The sequence below is a fragment of the Aphelocoma coerulescens genome, chromosome 2 (assembly GCF_041296385.1).
Source record: "Aphelocoma coerulescens isolate FSJ_1873_10779 chromosome 2, UR_Acoe_1.0, whole genome shotgun sequence".
Classification (NCBI taxonomy): domain Eukaryota; kingdom Metazoa; phylum Chordata; class Aves; order Passeriformes; family Corvidae; genus Aphelocoma; species Aphelocoma coerulescens.
Window position 1 is genome coordinate 39,471,419 of NC_091015.1, and position 19,707 is coordinate 39,491,125.

The following is a 19,707-nucleotide window of genomic DNA, read 5'->3' on the forward strand; positions in this document are numbered from 1 at the left end:
GTATTAAATTGCATATTTCATTGTCCTTAAAGAATTTGTCTTCATCATTTTGCTTGAGATGATGGTAACTAAAAGGAGATTGGGTTATGTTAAGAGTTGTTGATTTTGGAACATTGTTCGTTCGTAGTTCCTTTTCTCGTTTTATTTTTAGGGAAAAAAAAAAAAAAGAAAACAACCCCCAAAACAACACAAAACCATCTGAGGAGGCGAAACCCCCCAGTTCCTAGAAAGGATCCAGCTGCGCTAACTATCCAACTGCCTCTTGGAAAAAAAAGCATTCTGACAAATGGAGAGCAGATGCAATGTGTGGAGTCAGGGAGGTCAACAAAAACAAGTAGAAAAAGAAACCAAGGAAACAAGTGAAAAGAGAAAGAGTATTAGAGTATTAATATAGGATATTAGACCTCTCATGATATTAAAGTGAATAGAATGAGGAAAAGAAGAATAATCACCACAGAGCCGACAAAACATGAGAGAAGAAATAAGAGACATGGGATCCTAGCTATACTAGCCTGAATCCAGAGTAAATCTTGATTTCGCTCACATCACGGTAATTTTATATAGTGGAGATAAAAGCTGTCCTACGAAGCCATGCCGAACCACTGCCCTGAACGGGCAGTTTAATGCGGTGGACCGGACTCTGAGCAGGATGGTTGCTGCCCGTCTGCTGCGAACGCAGGGAGAAACCCAGGTCTTTCCCAGCAGCAGCGAAGAAGGGTGCCAGCAGCAGAGAGAGTGGGGAGGGGAGCGGCAGGGGAGGGCAGAGACACATCAAGTTGGGTCGGAGAGGCTTCTAGGGGAGACCCTGGGCCCCACTCCCAGCCCGGTCACGGTCACCCCCCGCCGCTGCCGCTCTCCCGGCATCTCGCCCCTTTTCAGAGATGCCTGCGAGGTATCAGTAGGTAAGGCTAAAAAGAGATCCCCGGGGTGGGCCCTGTCCCCATCCGCCGGGTATGCCTGCCTCGGGCTTCCCCCTTTCCTCCCTCTCCGGCTTTTCAGAACGTATTTAATTATTTTTATTCCTTCCAGAGATGAAACGTGGGGTATGTGTGTGTGTGCGTGTGTGTGTGTGTGAGGAGGGATGTGCCGTGAGAGAGAAAGAGAGAAAAAACGCCTCCGCTGGACGTCCCCAGAACCAAAGCCCACAAACTCACAAGTTTTCTCTCTCAGGAGGGCGCAGACGGCTTCCCAGGCCGGCCCCGCCGGTGCCGGGGGGGCTGCGGGGCATCCCGGCCAGCCGCACCTCTCCCCGACGGGCCGGGCCGGGCCGGGCCGGGCTCTCCTGCGCCAGCTCCCGCCCGGTGCGAGCGACGGCGCTGGCCGCCCACACGCAAGGACAGAGCCGTTCCAGGGAAGAAAAATCGTGACAACAAGCGGTTGTGTCCAGATGTTCGGCTTCCCTGGCCCCGTGACACACGGCGTGGACTTGGCAGACTGGATTTCAAAGAAAAGGGAGTTGTTGTTTATTTTGTAAAAGGCAGAAAGCGCTGGGTTAAAATGCACAGGCCGAGATTTCCCTGGCAGGCAGTTGGGCAGGAACAGAACCCGCTGGAAACCCGTTCTGCACGTTGGAAGAGCTCCACTGCCCCGGCCCAGTCTTCCTCCAAAGCAACAAATTGGAAATATTTTAAAGCAAACAGGCAACATACCACAAACCAAAGGGCCTCGACCCTTCAGTTTTTCCCCCCTTCCGTTTACAAAAATTGTAAAAATTAACGAATCTGCAACACACTGAGCCTCTCCATCCATCTTCTCCTCAACTCCTCCCGACCTCAGAGCACGCTTCTCCGAACACTCCTGGTTTTGCATCCCACACGTACAAGGTCCTGGCTGCGGTGTGAGAAGCAGGCAGGAGCTATGGCTCTGCTTCCCCAGGAGAGAGGAGCCGAGGCCACCTGCTCGCCGCCGCGGGTGATGCCCGGCCCCAGCCGCATCCCGCCGGGCCAGGGCACTCCCTAACTCGCGTCCTGCCTGCTGCATTCGTCCAGGAGCTCAGTCATGAAGGAGATGTACACTATGGCCAGGCGCAAGGTCTCTATCCGAGAGAGCCTCTTCTCGTAGGCGAAGGTGGGCACCTTCTTCCTCAGCTGATCAAACGCCTCGTTGAGGTTGAACATCCTCTTCCTCTCCCGTATGTTGGCAGCCTGGCGCTGGGCGTAGGTGATGACCCGCTTTCTCCTGGGTCTGTCCAGGAGGGAAGAACTGCGCAGCCTTTCCTCTTCCTCTTCTTCGTCTTCGGGATCTCCATTTCCGAAGGCAGCCAGGGACAGCCCCCGGCCCATTCCCTCCCGGAGCGACAGGACTCTGTCCCCGAAGGGAGGCCCGGCGGTGACCTCGCAGAGCCCCAGGCCCGCCCCGGCCCCGGGGGCTCCCTGGGGGTTGCCCAGGGACAGGTCGGCCACAAAATCCAGCAGCGAGGCGCCCAGCAGCACCTCCGGGCAGGGCACTTGCGGGGCTCTGCCGTGCAGCTCATCCAGCAGCCCCGGGCGCTGGTGGGCTGGGAAAAGGCTGGCTGACATCTTACTTCAGAGAGGGCTTAATTTGGTCCCCCATCCCCAGCCCAAGCGACGTTAATATTTATAACCCCCCGGATAACAGGATTAGCAGGACTAGAAAGAGCGGCCGTAAAATTTCTCGCCGTGATGCTGATGAGAGGAGACGGGCAATCCCCTCAGGGACGCGTGGACGCTCCCGAGAGAGGAGTCCCCAGCGAGTCAATCCTGTCACAGCGATCAAGGACAGTTCCTTCTTGGCAAAACCCTCCGCCCTTACCTGCTGAGCACTTTTGTCTCTTCTTACACACCCGCAACCAAACGATTTTCAGCCTCCTTAAAGCCCCCAGCCGCAGAGCCGGGTCTCCACTGGGCTTGTTTTCCTGCTTTCTGTCGGGATCTCTGAACCCTGAGAGCCAGGCTGACAATTGATGTCAGGCAACTGCATGTATGCCTTTAATGATGTCCTGAAGAGGGGACCTGCATGCAGAGGATCACCGGGGAATGTTTACCCTGTATCCCAGCGCAATGGGAACTGAATGACAGGACCTCCATTAGCCTAAGTAAGCATTGTAGGGGACCCGATATTGCATTCCCAGTAGTAACTGTTGGAATCGTCTCTCCATTCCCCCTAAATCCCCTTCAGTCAGAGTTCAAACATCTTTCCAGTAAAAGGCTGCTTCGTAAAGCTCATTTCGGTTCAGGCAATCTCATAGCACTTCTTTTGAAACTCCTTTTTCCTGCCCGTGAGGGGAGGATAAGCTGGTCCTACTCAGGGCAGGGGTTGCTCTTACACCTTCGGTAGAGCACAGAGGAATCAACTTGAGCTCACGCACTGATAACGTTGGATACATACTGCAAAATGCCGTGAACTGCACAAAACCACACCCACCCACACACCCGACACCGCTGAATACCTTTCTTTGATCAAGGTTTCCTTGAGGACAGACGCTGCGGATTGTTTTGCTTTTGTCTTGGGAGACTAGAAGAGGGGCTGCGTCTTCACCCTTCCGCACCAGAGACTTTCCCTAAATAAACAACCCGTCCCGGGAAATCCCTGAGAGTGTCAGATACACCGCGGTGGAATCGGATCGATTTTGTTTGGCACACGATTTGTACAACACAGCTCTCTCAGGAGTGACTGCCCATCGCTCCTGAGCTGCCTTCTTAAAACATAGTATTAGCCGTTGTCATGCATTGTTGTCACTCTCGCTTTGGGGCTAATTAGTCTCTAATTTCTAAGGGGATTTCAAAGCCCATGAGATCAAAGGTAGTGGATGGGGCCGGCCAAAAGATCCCTCTCTTCTAAAATACTTCTGTTTGCCTACCGGACCGCAAACGTTTCCCGCAGCGTAGCGGGATTTGCCATCACTGACGACTCAGCGAGCGAACTACGCATCCCCTTTCCCGGGAAAGATGCGGCCGGAAAGTCGTTTTCCGTCCCCTCTTCCCCAGCGGCGGGGGCGAGCGGGGCGGGCGAGCCGCGGAAGGTGCGCGGGAGCGCAGGTACTTTGGACAGCTCCGGAGAGCGGCAGCCGGACCCCGTGGCCGTGGCAGCGCTGCAGGTACCGGAGGGGGACATCGCCACCACCCCCTCCTCCGCGCCGACAGCCAACCTCTCCCCGTCCTGTCCCGCCGTCACCCCCGGCGCTGCTGAGGGATGGGCGGCGCCGCGGCTGCATCGACGGCCGGCCCAGGGCTGGGTAAGTGGGGAAGAACAGCGGGAATGCCTTATTCTTACTAGGCCTAAGAGGTTTCTTAGCGAGCAAGGAGAGAGACGCTCAGAGACTTGCTTATTTGTAACAAATATGGTTCAATAAAACACCTGGTGAATGAAGCAATGAGGGAAGGAGGAGCTGTAATACATCTGTTGAGAGAGGTGTTGCCCAGAGAGCATCCAAAAGTAAGTTGAAAAGCTGTAAATGCTGAGTGTTATGTAAAAACAGTCGGTGGAAGAAAGATCAGATATATATTTATGACTGACCCACAAAGGACCGTGACTTGGGCTCCTTTTAGGTGAGGTGGCAAGTATTTTGTTTAAAGACATGGAGGTATAAATTAAGGGGAAATGCCAGGAAAGATATATCATAGATATATATCAAAGATATATACAGAATTTAAAATTATCAAAATAAAAACTGCTTCAGATAATGAAATAAAATAATGGAAAAATGCGGACTCATCACCTCTATGTCAAACTCCACACGAATTTACCATCCTGTAGGGAACCAGCATTTAGTAGAAGACAGACCTGTCCTTCACCAAGATGTCTTCAGAAAGAAGCCCTTGCTCACCTCTCTAGCTGCAGATTTTATCAGGACACAAACTACAAAGACAGCCAGAGCTGAAAGAGGTTTATATTGCAAGACCATAAAAGGAGAAGCTTTTCAAGCTAATAATGCATCACAGAGTAATAGAACATAAACCATGAACGATTAATGCTTCTTAAAGGAAGCAATAAAGACAGGACTGAGACAGGACTGGGAGGTCCTAGCAGAAAATGAAGACTTGTTATCAAGGTGAATCCTCTCATCAAACAGGGTTTTTTTCTGCTTTGTATCACTTTCTATTCCTCCTTATTCTTTGCTAAAATATTGATTTTTCCTCTTATATTAACTATTTTAGATTATATAGAATAAACTCAGTGAACTGTGGTACCACTGATTAGTGGCACTTCTTTATTTGGTGATTTTTGTCACTTTGGGGAAAGTATAGAGCTGAGGAAATGTATAATGAATATCCAATGCTGCAAGACACAGATTTTCAGCACCTAGACAAAGCAAGACTGTCAGAGAAGCAGAATTAACTCTCATAAGAGGCTGCTTTGATAATCCAAAATCTTTTCAGACCAGATTAGGTGATCCAAAGTGTGTTCTAGATTTGTTTTAAATAAGAATTAGTTTGCTCTATGACTCCTACCTTTCTTCACCCCTCTCTTGTCCTATATTTTCATTTCACTTGTTTATCAATTAAAAATTTTGCTTACAAGATGCTTAGAGATGCTAAGAACTGATGGCTACACTTTCAAACCACTGTGCAGCTATTTCCAAAATTATTCTTTGAAAATATCTATAACATAATTCTTGATGCTCATGTAGGGTTTGTGTTTAAAACCCAAGCCACAACAACTTTTATCATCTAGCCCTATCAGAAAAGCATATATATCCTTTCCTGCCCAGCCCTAATTATGTTCCAGTCATCAACAGTTTTGAAAATAATTTTCTGTTAAAAAGTCCCCTATATAACAAGTCAAATATTCTTTGCAGGAACAAAGTTAACACACATTTCAACTCAATGAATTTTTATGGAAATAGTTTTACTCCTTTTATCACCTTGTGTGCTGTGTGCCTGTGCTGAAAATTGTCCACAGTATCACACAGGAAAATACAGCTGCTCTGATAGCTTGGAATTATTAATTGAGATGCTATAGATTTTATCCATGACCTGTGCTTTACTGGAAAATTCTCTGGAAGTCAGTGGTGACCCTGAGATGCATAAATATGTAAGTACTCTCCATCAGATACGACTCATTAAACAAGTCCCTGAAAGATACTGTCTGCTTTGGAAACCACAAAAAGTTAGATATGCAACTGAAAAAAATGTCTACACTTTTCTTGTAGAATGGAAAAAATCTTCTCTTCTTTAACTGATCCATTAATAGTTGGACAGTTGCTGTCATTTTCAAACTCTGGCCTGAAGAACAGAAACAGATGGAGTCTGTGGCACACTAATGCAATCTCTTTCAAATTATTGGCATTGCAGCTGTCTGATCTTCTTGCCAAACTTAAAATTGCAGTAATGTCCATGGATCAGGACCTTACTACCTCAAAACACAGGTCAGTTCCTGTCCTGTTGGACTCACAGTTTGTGTTTCTGGCAGGCCAGACGAGATCAGTAAAGAATATATGTGTGGAGATGGGGCCAGCTCACAAGGGAATAGAGAGGGTTTGGACAATATCTCATCCTGATACTTGCTCAATCAGTGGTGAATAGGAAGGCACTACAGACATCACTGATGAATTAATATAAAAAATGAAATATTTAAGCAAAGCTATTTGAAAACTTCTTCTTTGATTCTAGAAGAATGCCATACTATTTAGGTGAAAGTATAGCAAAATGTGATTGAATGTGATATCACTGGAAGAGTAAAGGAGTCCTCTAATGTCTTAATGCACTATGAATTTAAATAGGCAGTGAACATTGGACTGTGATAGAGTTTATGCTCAAAGATTTTGTGTCTGAGTCCATTGGGAAGATGAAGGAGGTCTAACAAAAAGTATAAAATGAATTATAAAATGACTGAAGTCAGTACCTTTTCGAGTGCCTTGCAACAAAACCAGAAAGGAAGAGGCTGATGAAGTCGAGGTCAAAACTAATACAGACCAGAGGAACCAGTGCTTTGCTGGGTGAAACAGCTGGGAAAGCCTTTGGTACACTAGGGATGGGTGATGTGTACAGAGGTGAGGACAGAGGACAAAGTTACCTCAGCCTGACTTCCCCAGATCTCATTTGCAGAAAGAATTGGTCAATTCCATCAGTTAAGAAAAGTAATATGGATATTAGAAATGGGCTCATGTTATCTAACTGCTGGATCTTATCCAAGCATCAAGTTATGATGGAGACCTTCTGATTCCCACAGAGATAGGAGAACCTGTAGTGAACATTGTGGTCCACTTGAAGTCTGTCTCTCCTGACAGACTGTCTGAGAAGCTTGGAAATATTGGCTTCAGTTCTGTAGGATGAGCCTCAGCTCTAGAATTAGCAGTGTATGAATAAAGACCAAAAAAACCAAAACAGTAAGATGTATATCCAGAGTACATCGGCAAACAAAACTGAGTATATTAGTGTGGTGACTAGAGTTTGAGGCTGTAAGAATTCTCTGCAAATTCTTTTCCTAAATAGTTTACCCATATAGACAGTTTAAGAATTAACTTTATTCCTTATGTTGATGATATATGTGAGAAATCCCTTCTCACAAAGCAGGTGAAGTCCAGCTTACTAGTTCAGCTGAGGGACTGGTTCTGTTCTGAAAATCAGAATATATCTGGTGAGCCAAAGCTTTACAGTCTGATCCTAGCAGTAATTTCAGGCACTGATCCTATGTGCATCTGACTGTATTAATACATTCCTGCATCACTGCTTGCCTTTAACAGGACTCCAATTTGAATACGAGCACCTACTTACAAAGATCAGGTTTCACAACTTGGCTCTCTCAGACAAAAATGTGACATTCAGTAACATCATTATTCCCTGACACAGGAAATCATTAGGAAAAATCACTATTTTGGGCAAAACCTAATAAAACTAGGTATGTTCTGCCAATAAAGTGCAGTTCATTTTTATTTACAGAAGTATTACACACCATTTGAAGAGTTTAAAGAAGCAACTGTTGATATTTCCCCATACGGGACCAAATGACAAACAAAATGTTTGAAATCCTAATCTTGGGTAGATCAGAGACAAATGAAATGAACAGCTGTGGTTAGGGTGTGATGGGATTCATCATGCTTGCAAAGTTTTACGAATGATACTTTTTCCTTAATCATAACCTTAGGGGTGGGATGGATTGAGAACAGGACACGCATTAAGGTTGGAATGTCAAACTTAACTTTGAATTTCCTGGCTTTTTATCAGCATGCATGAAAAAATGTAGTGTTATTCAAACATAGCTTCTTTAATCTTGATTTTGTTATATAAATATTTTTTTGTTGAAATGGAATGCAATAAAATATGCATTCTTTACCTAGAAGTCTAGATTTTTCCAAATCTTTGTTACAATTATTTAATTTTATTGTTATATAATTATGTACTAGAACCATTAATTAATGCTTTTTTCTCTTCCATTTCTCACAATTTGTAAAATGCAGGGAAATGTCAGTCTGAAAGCTATTTTTATATGAAGATTTTGCTTATATATCAACAGAATAAGTGTATGTTTGATGGGGGACCTAGATTCATCCTTTTCCATTCTTTTCTATTTTTTCTGGAATTTACAGATTTTTTGAGAGTTCACAGGTGTATCTCCTGCAACTAGTAAGGAGACTGAACTGAAACTCATCTCCAGAAAACAGGTCTCCTTTGCCAAGCTTCTCAACTATCCACTGCCTTGTTAGCCTCTGGCTATGGTATTCTTCTAAGGGTATGGAATTTCTTTTCTTCATAGTCCCTCTTAACGGCTCTTAGCAGCTTCTGTCTTTGAGCATACTTATGACAATTGTCTACAGTTACAATATCACATAGTATCTTTCCAACTGAATTTCCATTTCATTCCCAATCAACACACTGGAAGCAGCTAATATTATGAATGATGTTTGCTTATTTTTGCTGAGTGATTCACCCTTTTTCTTTTTTCTGTGGTAAATAAGTAATGATTTAAACATAAGATTTAAAATCTCATATGAGTTTTTAAAAACATTTCTTATGCTTTAGCAACTGCCATTTCAATATGCTTGGTAGATGTGGATTGAATAAGTATTGTTTCTCTTTGCAAGTGGAACTCAGGAACAGAACAAATGTCAAATAAAAGAATTATGGCAAATAGAAGAGTAAGGTAAATTCGAATTGATAGCTCCAATTTGAGTTATCTAGAATTTAACTTCTGGGACCTTTTGTGTTCTAGATTCTTTTAACCTTAAGAAGATCCCATTAAAGTATTCAGCTGTGAGCACTTGGTCCCTTCATGTATGGTATATGATTTTTTTATATTTATTTTCATATTAATTATATGTAATGTATGTTCATCAAGTGATTATTAATATATATCTGGAACATTTTTTTATTAACAACATGGAGTAAGCTTCGATTGCTTACTAACCTGAAAGGCTTGATTCTGCTAATGTAATTTAAAAAATATACATCAGCGTTACTGTTATTTGCCAGATTTTTTTTAAATGAGCTGTAAAATGAAAGTTTTCACCCTGTATTCTATCACATTATTCCCATGTATGTCAGTGGCGGGGCTGAAATCTTTAGACCTTACTGCCTTTTAAACTATGCATCGAAATCTTCTCCTCCCTCTGCCATTGGGATCTGGGGGAAGGTAACATTCTTTGCCAGAAGTTTCACAGATACTTGCTGGCAGGATCATTCATAAACACCTGCCTGATGGGCCCGATCTCCCTTGTTGTCCTGTACATGCCATTTGATGGCACTCAAGATGATCTGCTCTGTGGCCTTTCCCAGAATAAAGTCAGGCTGACAGACCTGTACTTCCCTATATTCTCCTTCTGACCCTTTTTGTAGATGGTCCTCACATTTGATGACTTCCAGGCACTTGGGACCTCCTTGGTTAGCCAGGGCTGCTGATAAATGATGAAAAGTGGCACAGAGAGCACTGCTGCCAGCTCTCTTAGTATCCTTGTATGGATCCCAGCCAGCCCCACACACTTAGACTTGTGTGTGTCTAAGTGATGTAGCAGGTTGCTGACCATTTCCCCTTGGATTATGGGGTCTTCATTCTGTTCCCTATCCTTTTTTTCCAGCTCAGAGGCCTGGATACCTGGAGAACAACTGGTCTTACTATTGAAGAGTGAGGAAAAGAAGCTGGTTTCCTTACTTTCCATGTGGAACATGGTTTAGTCGTACCTTCCTGGGCTTCAGTCTTCCTCACCTCTTGAGGTTCATCAGTCTTTCCCCCAAACTCCCCCTTCTCACTGCTCTGTTTGCCCTCTTTCTCTCTCTAATCATAGAGCCCATTTTCACTTGCTGTTGGGGCTATCCAACCCCAGGCCTTTGTTGGGCACAACAGCTCAGAGCTGCACTAATTTACCATGCTCAAGCATCCATAGAATCATTAAGAAATTTGGCAACATTAACAGAAAGGTATAAGCAATCTAGAATATTTGAAGCCATATAACTTGTAGTCTGCTCTAGCAGGGTAGGTCTTAAACGAGGTGTTTAAAATACACTCCTATGAAAAAGATGCAATTTTCAGTATTTTGAAGGATGAGGAAATCAGTTGATTTCCCAGTTGCTTTGTTTACACACAATAATTTTGACTGGATTACAGAATAAAAAGGGATCATCAATGTCAGTGTAATTGATTTGTACAATTCATGTTGTTATTAGTAATAAAAATATTAATAGCAATAGTAAAGTTACTCAAACTGGCATTAGTTATATATATTCTTATAGGTTTAACATTAGAAGGTAAAGAAGCCCAAAGCCATTTATTTAAGTCATATGATTTTCAACCCATTTGTTTGATTCATGTGTATTTGTGTAGGGAAAGAAACTATCCTAAATGTTTTTATAATACCTTTCATGCTCAACTCACAGTAAAAACTTTTCCAGTCTACTACCTCTGTAATAATCTGTGCCATAGAAAACACTAATTTGTCTTATTTTTCCTTTTCATATTTTTTTAAAGTACGCCATTAAATGTTTTGAATGTTCCTGAATATTCATTTTCTTTAGAAAATGTTTCAAAGGTGGTGCAAGATGTTGCTCACTACCACCTGAGATGAGAGAATCTATAATTTTGATAGAAAAGTCTGGGCAAGGTAAGCATTTGACTACTTCAAAATCTCATGTAAGGTTGTCTTTTCCAATTACATGATTCACTACATGCTGGAGAATTTACACGTAGGTTTTTAAATATTATTTGAGCTGTCTCTGTTTGTTCTCATTAGAATACAAAATAATACCTTATTTTCAGGAACCTGGTCATGCTATTCATTAAAAAAAGAAATTTCAGTGTAGTTGTTCCATAGACACATTGGCACATAGATACTGGTGCCTACACTGCAATTTCATTTGTTTTGGGTAAAAGTAAAATCGCATGCTAATCTTTTGAGGTTATTAGAAATATAAATGAGTCAAGATACTGGATTTTTTTGAACAGCTATGCTAAAGCTGTCTCTCCTCCTCCCTATACATGGGTCATTGCATCACTTTTTATCCTTCCTCCTGTTTTCTATTTTAGGCTCTGACAAAAGTGAAATATTGGTATAGAACAGAGTTTGGTGCTTATCAGTAGTTATAAGGCAATAATCACCATGAATGAGTAAAAGGTTTTTGGAACTAAATAAGTTAATACCTGGGAAAGTGCTACCCTGGGAGTATCAAGAAGAGCAGACATGACTTTTGTTGAGGTGAAGTGTTTGTTTCAGCCCCCTCCCCCACATGAAGAGGAAGGGAAGGCTTTTTTATGCCCTCTGATTTATGACAAACATGTTGCTTTGCATCACATATTAGATTAGAGGGTATTCCAGGCAAGGACTGAATCTTCCTCCATATTTATTCTGTGACTAGTAAGAGGGAAAGCTCAGATATTACTGAACACTTTAGCATTACCAGAAGATGAGACAAAGATTAATTTTCATGCACTTCATGACCAAAAAAAGAGTGTATTTTAAAAGGAGGAAGATCTAACCAGAGTCACAGCCTAGCTGGAGAAGGGGAAGGAGGAGTTCTGTGTCTACACTACCTTGATGGCAGTGGTGTGGAGGAAAGGTGGACCCTTTCCTACTGCTCCAGTAGGTTGGAGATTTAGTAGGAGGATAGAGTTAGTTCTGGCAAGGCTACCACACACAGATGAAGCCCAAAGATCTTGTCACCGAAAATATTTCTAATCTTTCAAATTCCAAACTCTGTCCAGGGAAGGGAAAATATAATATACCAAGGCTGAACCTAAAAGCCATAGTAACTATTGTAGTGCTACTCATGGACACTGTGATCTGAAGGCACAATAGCAAATAAAACTATATATAAGTAGTAAATTTTGAAAGCAAATAATAAATAAAAAAATGTACCCAAGGGCATGTTAAAAGCTAGAGAGTAAGGAATGAGAACTCATAGCCCACCTATTCTATAAATAGAATGCATTCACTGATGTAAATGCAGTTTCTTCACGTCCTGTCCCAGGTCATCTTTGCTTTGGATTTGCCCAACTTCAGAGAATTACTGAATAACAAAATCCCACTCCCCGTTAGGAATTTTCCCCAGGCTAACAGTGAGGAACAACAGCATCAATTTCATTTGCACAAAGGACATTATGAGTCATGAACAAATTCATCCTTGCATTTAAAACATCCCCAGACCACAAGTGCAATTATGTAAACACATAAAGAAGGACCTGCAGATATTTACTGCTGCCCACATAAATACAGGGTCCTGGCTATGGCATGTTTTGCTCACACTAGAGTAAGTGAGTAGTAGAAAGTAATATTATTCTGCTACTTTGTCTTTTCCTACTTGCTTCTATTCAAACATTACTAGAAAGGGTCTAAATTGCAAGTATAGGTATGAAAATACTACACCAGCAAAATGTGTAAGTATATCACCTTGTGAAAGGATAAACTGAGGAGAAGCAGGATCGATTATTTGCATTGGGTTACTGAAATACATTAGTTGCAAAGCTAAGAAAAAACCCACTGTGTCTGGTCTACTAGCTTAATTCTTTAATTGATAGGTAATCCTGGCTCACAAACTCATGGAAAGTCAAATCACTCGCTTTTGCTTTCAAAGCTAAACCTCTCTGGGATTATCTCATTTGTGAGACCAGATCCAGAGAAAATAAGTTAGGAATGGAACAATCCATTTTATCTTTAGTTCCAGAAGGATTGAACAATTGAGCAAATCTATTTTCTTTCCTATTTTTCAGAAGTAAAAAAGGACATATAATCTCATTTAATGTAGCTCAGGTAGAAAATCGGTGAATTAAAAACTTGATATACCTTAGTACACAGCAGCCAGTTAGAAGGAGTGTCCTAGGAAGTTGAAGATTAGCCATGGTGGTTTTGGTTTAGCCTTTATTGCTATGAGAGATTTTTTCCCAGGATTTCTTGAGTCATTCCTCTAAGCCTGTGTTGAAAGGGAGTTTCTTAATGCATTCTGAAGCAATCACATAATTTGTTCTTTTTTTTTTTTCATTTGCTATTTTGTAATATAGTTAACTTCTTCAGAATATTTTAAACCACATGTTTTAACTGCATTGTGTATTTTTGAAAGAGTTGACATTATTAGATTTATTATTCAAAGACAAACATAGAAATAATGATTTAAAGAAGCTGGGAGAGCAGGGAGTTCTGGCTAATAACATTTTAATATTCAAAATCATTATCTTACAAAAAAATTAAAATAAAATTAATAAATTGAATTAAACCAACTGCAAATCTAGGTAGCGACATAAAGTCTCTAACAGACATACTTAACCCGGTGCTCTTTTCAGCCACAATGGATTCAGCAAAGTTTCCCCATGGCCATATATATGCATGTTAGAACTCTTACAAAATAATTCTCAGAGGGGTGAAAAAGAAGAAATTTGCAATACCATTCTGCAGCACAATCACAGGTGCTGTTTTCAGTTGATGATAGAACATATTGTTATGCAGCTGGTCTTGAGGTTGACAAAAACTTCTTGGAAAAATAAGAGCTTCAAAGGGGCAAGAAGTCAAAGGTTTGAAAATAAACTTTATTTTTTTTTTCCACAGCTGAGAGAAATTCTCAAACACCAACTGAGAAAACAAGACAAAAGAATTGAGTGGGTCCCTTCTGAAACCTGGACTTTTCAGATTTTACCTGCCATTGTTTCCCATTTTGCTTTTCATGTTTCCTGAGCAGACTGCTTACAGAAAATCACCAAGAAGACATAGATGCCAATTTTGTCCATCAGGCTATGGAAATCCTTTCTCATTTCAGCTTCACAAGTCAGAAAGTGATGGTTGGAACATCAGGAACCAGTGCAGCCTAATACAGCCACTTGACTGGTCTAAGACCTCTTGCTAGTTTTTCTTTTGGTTAAATGGGAATTTTTCTGATTAATTGAAATGCAATGAGAACATGAAAGAAGTGGAAAGAAAACAAATGAAAAAGCACATTTATAGTATACATGTCTTTGGTATTTAGAGACAATGTGCAGACCAATATCTAGTCTGAGCTAAAAGTAGGCAGGGGCATAAAAGGTGATGGAACAAGACTCTGAAGTTAGTTGCAAAGTAAAATTAAGGAAAAATGTGAGTTTGTTGAGGTAGAAAAGCTACTGAGAAACGATACAGAAGAAGTTGAAGTAGACTTTGTGGGTTTTGTCTTGGTTTCCACAGGCAATGCCTGATCTTACACCTCTGTGTTGACCAATGTAATTTGGTGAAGAGATGGAAACCAAATAATGCAGTAGAAACATGGTAAGTATTACTGAGAGAAATTTAAAGATAGTGGAGATGGATGGCACTCATCCAAGGGCACTGGAAGAGCTGGCTGCAGAGTTTGCAATGTTACAGTCTCTGAAAAAACCCTGTGGTTATCAGGGAAATCCCTTGCAACCAAAAATGGTTAACACTACGTTCATCTTTAGGGAAAATGAAAGGAGGACTTGGGCAATTTTAAGGCATATCAATCCCTGTAAAGACTGTGAAGCATGCCGTTAGAATCCATCTTCAAACACATGAAAGCAATCATGGATAACTAGTTCAGACTTGACCAGCTTGATTGCTTGCTGTCATGAGATGGCATGTTGAACAGGCAGGAGGAAAATAACAGATACCCAGTCTTCAGGATGGCTTTTGGCACTGTCCCCAAAAGGATTTTCTGTGAAAGCTGAGGAAGTATGGACTGAAAGAACAGTTTGTTAAGTGCATTGCAAATTGGCTCTACCACCACAGTAAAGGTGTAGTAGAATCAATGCTTTGAGTTCCAGTAATAAGCAAAGTACCCTATGGTTTGGTACTGGGACTCATATTGTTCAGCATTTCCATCAACAGCTTAGATAGTGACACAGAATATGTCCTCAGGTAAATCTGCAGATATTACTGATAATGAATGATTGACATGAAGAGTTGGAAAGCTTTAATTCAAAGGATCCTTGAGAACTGGACCAACATAAACATCATGAGGATTCTGAATCTGGCTCAGAACAACCTCATGTACCCACACAGGTTGGGAAATGGCAAGGTTGTGATGGACTACAGGTGGAATGTAAACCAGTACTGCACACTGCAAAGAAGGTAGACCATGTGTTGGACTATATCTGGGGGGAGTGGTGGGGGGCATGGGATCAGACCAAGTGAAGTTATTGTTGTCTTGTGATGGCACTGGTGAAGCTCTATAAGGAAAACAAAGCCTAGTTTGGAGCCCTCTGGAATCTGAGGGATGCCAAAAAACAAGAGGTTACAGTGATGCCTTTTGAAGAAGCTGAAGTTGTTTACTCTGACAGAGACTATGGAATGATCTATCAGCAACCTAGCAACCCACAACTACTAGAAGGGGAGATACAAAGATGACAAAAACATCCTAATTTTGGTAGACAGGTTGTACAGTACTGAAACATCCTTTTGCTTCCTAGGCAGGGTAGCACTAAGATATGTCTTACCTGAACTAGTGCTAGCTAGCAAAAGTAAACTTTTAGTGGGCGAGACCTCCAAATATCCCCTACAAACTGCATTTCTATGATTCTGATCCTTGAAATCTGGAGTTCTGAACCCCATTGTCTTTTTCCTTTGAAAGAGCACTCTTCTTCCGCACAGGAGTATAAGGCATGTTCCCTCATCCTCAGTTTCTGAAAAAGTTTCCATGAAGAGCTTATTTAGGTTAAAATAAAAGCTCTTGAATGTATTTGTGTTCGTGGCATCTGAGGAAATATACATGAAATACAGCAGAATATTTTGATACAATAAGTCTGAGCTTTTTGGTACTAAAAAGGCAAACCACTTACTTGTGTTCATAGATATTCATATAGAAGTAGCGCCATTCACTTCATGAGAACTTATTAAGTTATTAAGTGATTTGCTGGTTTATGGCTTTGGTTCTTCTTTAAAATGAAGTACTAAATGCAAAAGGCTGGGGGTGGTGTAGAATGCTCACTACTCATGCAAGCAGCAACAACAGTCAGTCAAACTATTAACTATCTAAAAAACTAATCTGGAAGATTAGCCTTTTAATATTTACAAAACTATTCATGCAAATAGTTGTAATTACAGAACACTATAATTTCAGTGTTCAGTTTCTTAGCTTGGAATTTGTTCCTATTCTGTCATTTGTAGAGAACAGACAATAAACACCTAGAATGCTACATTAAAAGAAAACATCAGCATAGAATTGTCTTAATGATTAGACGATATGTTACCTAAACACAGAGTAGAAACTCACTAATTTGTACTCTACAGGCAAAGATATTGCGTGCCATATATTTTTTTCTCTACTTCTATTGTACAGAATTCCAGACTGAACTGCAGTTTTTACAACATACAGAGTACTCCACATGTGTGCAGTTTGGATTTCACAGGACTGTAAATAATTTTAACTGTTTGCATTGGTTGTTGGTTTTAATCTTTCAGATGCACGAACTCTTAAATTTTTATCAGGTTTTCAAAAAACTTTGATACAGGATAATGCATCTTAAAAAATTGCATGCCTTTACTGTAAGTCTGAGAAGAATTTATATCCCTAAGGCTTTCCTCTAGGATATCTTCTGACATCAAAAAGGTAAAATTATAAATAGATTCTATTTCTTTCAGATGTCTATTTAATATTTTTTTTCTTCCAAACTCTGTAATTTAATTTTAAGGTTCACTTTGAAAATAAACAATAAATGAATGTGTTTTCAGAGAAAATGCTTTCTCTTTGCTCAGAATGGAAGCAGACGTCTGGTTTCTAAATTATTATCTTTTAATTGTCTACCTAATCACTAGGTTTGGTGAATTTCAAAATGTCATTTTTTCACCAGTCAGAAAAATACATTGCTGGCAGAAATCTCTCTTTTTACACATGTATATGCATGCAACTTGTTCTCTTTTGTTTTTCATGTGTACCCATTTGCATCCACTTACAATGTTATACTTTCAAAATGCTATAAATGCAACAAACATTGTCTAGTGCTTGCTATTTTATTTAATAGCAAAACCAGCTTATTCCATCAATGGGCCTATGTTTGTAGAAGTAAATATGTAATATTCATTAGAACTCTACTCTTTCTGCTCCTTGCTATCATTCACAGTCTATTGATATAAAGCAAGTTCTATCTATCCTTCCACCCAGATGGTTGGCGTTACATATGATTGCCTGAAAGCCCTGATATGAAATGCCTATGGCTTACTGGATTACCCTCTCCCCACATGTTTCAAATTAATAATAAAAAAGAAAGAAAAAAAGAACCACTGCAATCTTGCTACAAAAGAACAAGAGTTTATTATATAACAGGATTGCAGATGTGGAAAGGTGCTTATAATAAGGCTACACTATTTTTTTTTCATTGTGCATCTGGAGTGCCAAAGGATCTTTAAAGCACTAGGAGCTCATACTAGACAATTTTGGCTTTTTGATTAACTTAATATTCAGAGAAATGATTCATTTTTGTGAATACTGTGCCATTCATCATCATATTGTCATTTATGTAATCACAAAATGATTTACAAAGTCAAGATTTTTTTCTAATTTCTGAAACAATTTTAAGACATCAAAGACTTTCAGATATAAACATCAAAGAGCAGCCCAAATCAGAGATTTCTGGCTAAGACAGTTTAGTTCATTTAATATCCTCTGGTTTTCTAAGGATTAAATTACAGCACATAAAATTCTTGGAATCTATCTTAGGAAGCTGTACTATATATTTATTATTTATTACAGTATGGCTTTTTTTTTTTTTCTGTGGGGCAAAGAACTTTGTGGTAAAGAAGATGCCGTCTTTTCAGTTTATCAAACCAGCAGCAAGTTCTTATGAAATATTAGACACACAATGATCTAATCCTACTGGGAATGGAGAGATGTGTTAACTGAGGAAATATTTGAACATGAGCTCAGGATGAAATGCAGTTCTTCTCTTTTAATCAGCCTGTTACAGAGGGATGCTTATATAAATTTAATAAGAATGTTCTGGGAAAAGGTAAGACAAACCAAGAATAAAATTACTTATTTACAGGAGGAATAATTTCAGTTCCTATAGCTATTGAAAACAATAGGCCAGGTTTGTAGTATTGCCTAAGGAAGTAATTTGAAATGCTTTCCATTATTTGCACAATTTACAACAGGGTGACACTGGAGAAGCTGGTCATATGGATACCAGGCATTGCAGGTGACTGGCATAGATGCAAGTCCTGGCCAGAAAATTTAGAAAGCACAAACACTGTAAATTCATCTAGCCAAGATGAATCACTAGACACACATGAGAGTTTTTATCATGCACAACCAAGAATAGAAACAGATATGGTCACATTTGCTACCAGCTGAGAAGGACAGGATGCTACCAGTCGCCTTCAAGTAAGTAAAGTCGATTGAAATGCGCGCGTGCTTTACCAAATATCAGGGGGATCTCGCCAGAGGGAACAGCTACATGAGGTACAAACTCTCTACAGAACCTGTTGCTAGAGACTGAAAAACTAAAATTCTAAATGATTATCCTTGAAAGGCATGCTAGCACTCTTTCAAAAGCCGATTACTGACTAGAAGAACTGAGTTTCTGAAAATATGACCTCATACTACTGTGCAAGGTTTTGCCCAGCTGGATTTCTATTCTAATGCGCATAACAAGCTGGGTTACTTTCAAGACAATTCAGAAACTCAAGCAACAAAATGTATGGTTTCTAAATAAAAGCCCCATAGTTATTTCCTATTTACATTCTTACTTTCTGTGTTAGGAAGATAATAAGATTACACGTAAAAGAGTCACAAATGACCTTGAATGCAGAATTATTGTTCAAGATAAAACTCCAGGCAAAAAACAATGTTCTATAAACAGGAAGAAACACTTGACTTTTTACCAAGATTTTATCTTTCAGATATTTCAGTGCAAAATTCTAAAAGGCATTGCTGTGTATAACCAATGAAGCTTAATTATATTCCCTTTGCTGATATCCATGGAAATTTGTTTTAGATAAGTACTTTGTAAAAAACCTTGGCTGGTCTTGAGTGAGAATGTGAGAAGAAGACAAAGGGGAACGTGTACCGTTCTGACATAGCTCCGCTGCCAGAACGAAAGAGATCCTGCCCATCCATTCTTATTTCTAGTCAATATTTTATGATCACATAGACCACTGATGAAGCCTTATGCCCAGCCACTCAAAGCAGAGAGAAAGCAAACTGGTATGTGAGAGAGACCCAACTGCCTCCTCTTCTGTACAGTTAACCCATCTGAGACAAATGTAGTTAGCATATTTAGGCTGAGAATTTCTCTGGCTCTGGTTCCTTGACATATTTGCAAGGTACTCATCATGATGCACTGCACAGAGTAGGTAATTTAAATACAGGTATAAAATAACTTCTGTCAATGTCTTCCATTGGTGTAGTT

At 40.5% G+C, this 19,707-nt stretch overlaps 1 protein-coding gene across 1 annotated transcript; it reads right to left on the bottom strand.

Annotated features, from left to right (window-relative positions):
- Nucleotides 1–1,955: 1,955 nt before the first annotated feature.
- FERD3L (Fer3 like bHLH transcription factor) lies at nt 1,956–2,519 on the bottom strand. The gene has a single exon (XM_069005805.1). It carries the CDS (start codon nt 2,517–2,519, stop codon nt 1,956–1,958), a length of 564 nt encoding a protein of 187 aa, XP_068861906.1.
- Between the last annotated feature and the right edge of the window lie 17,188 nt (nt 2,520–19,707).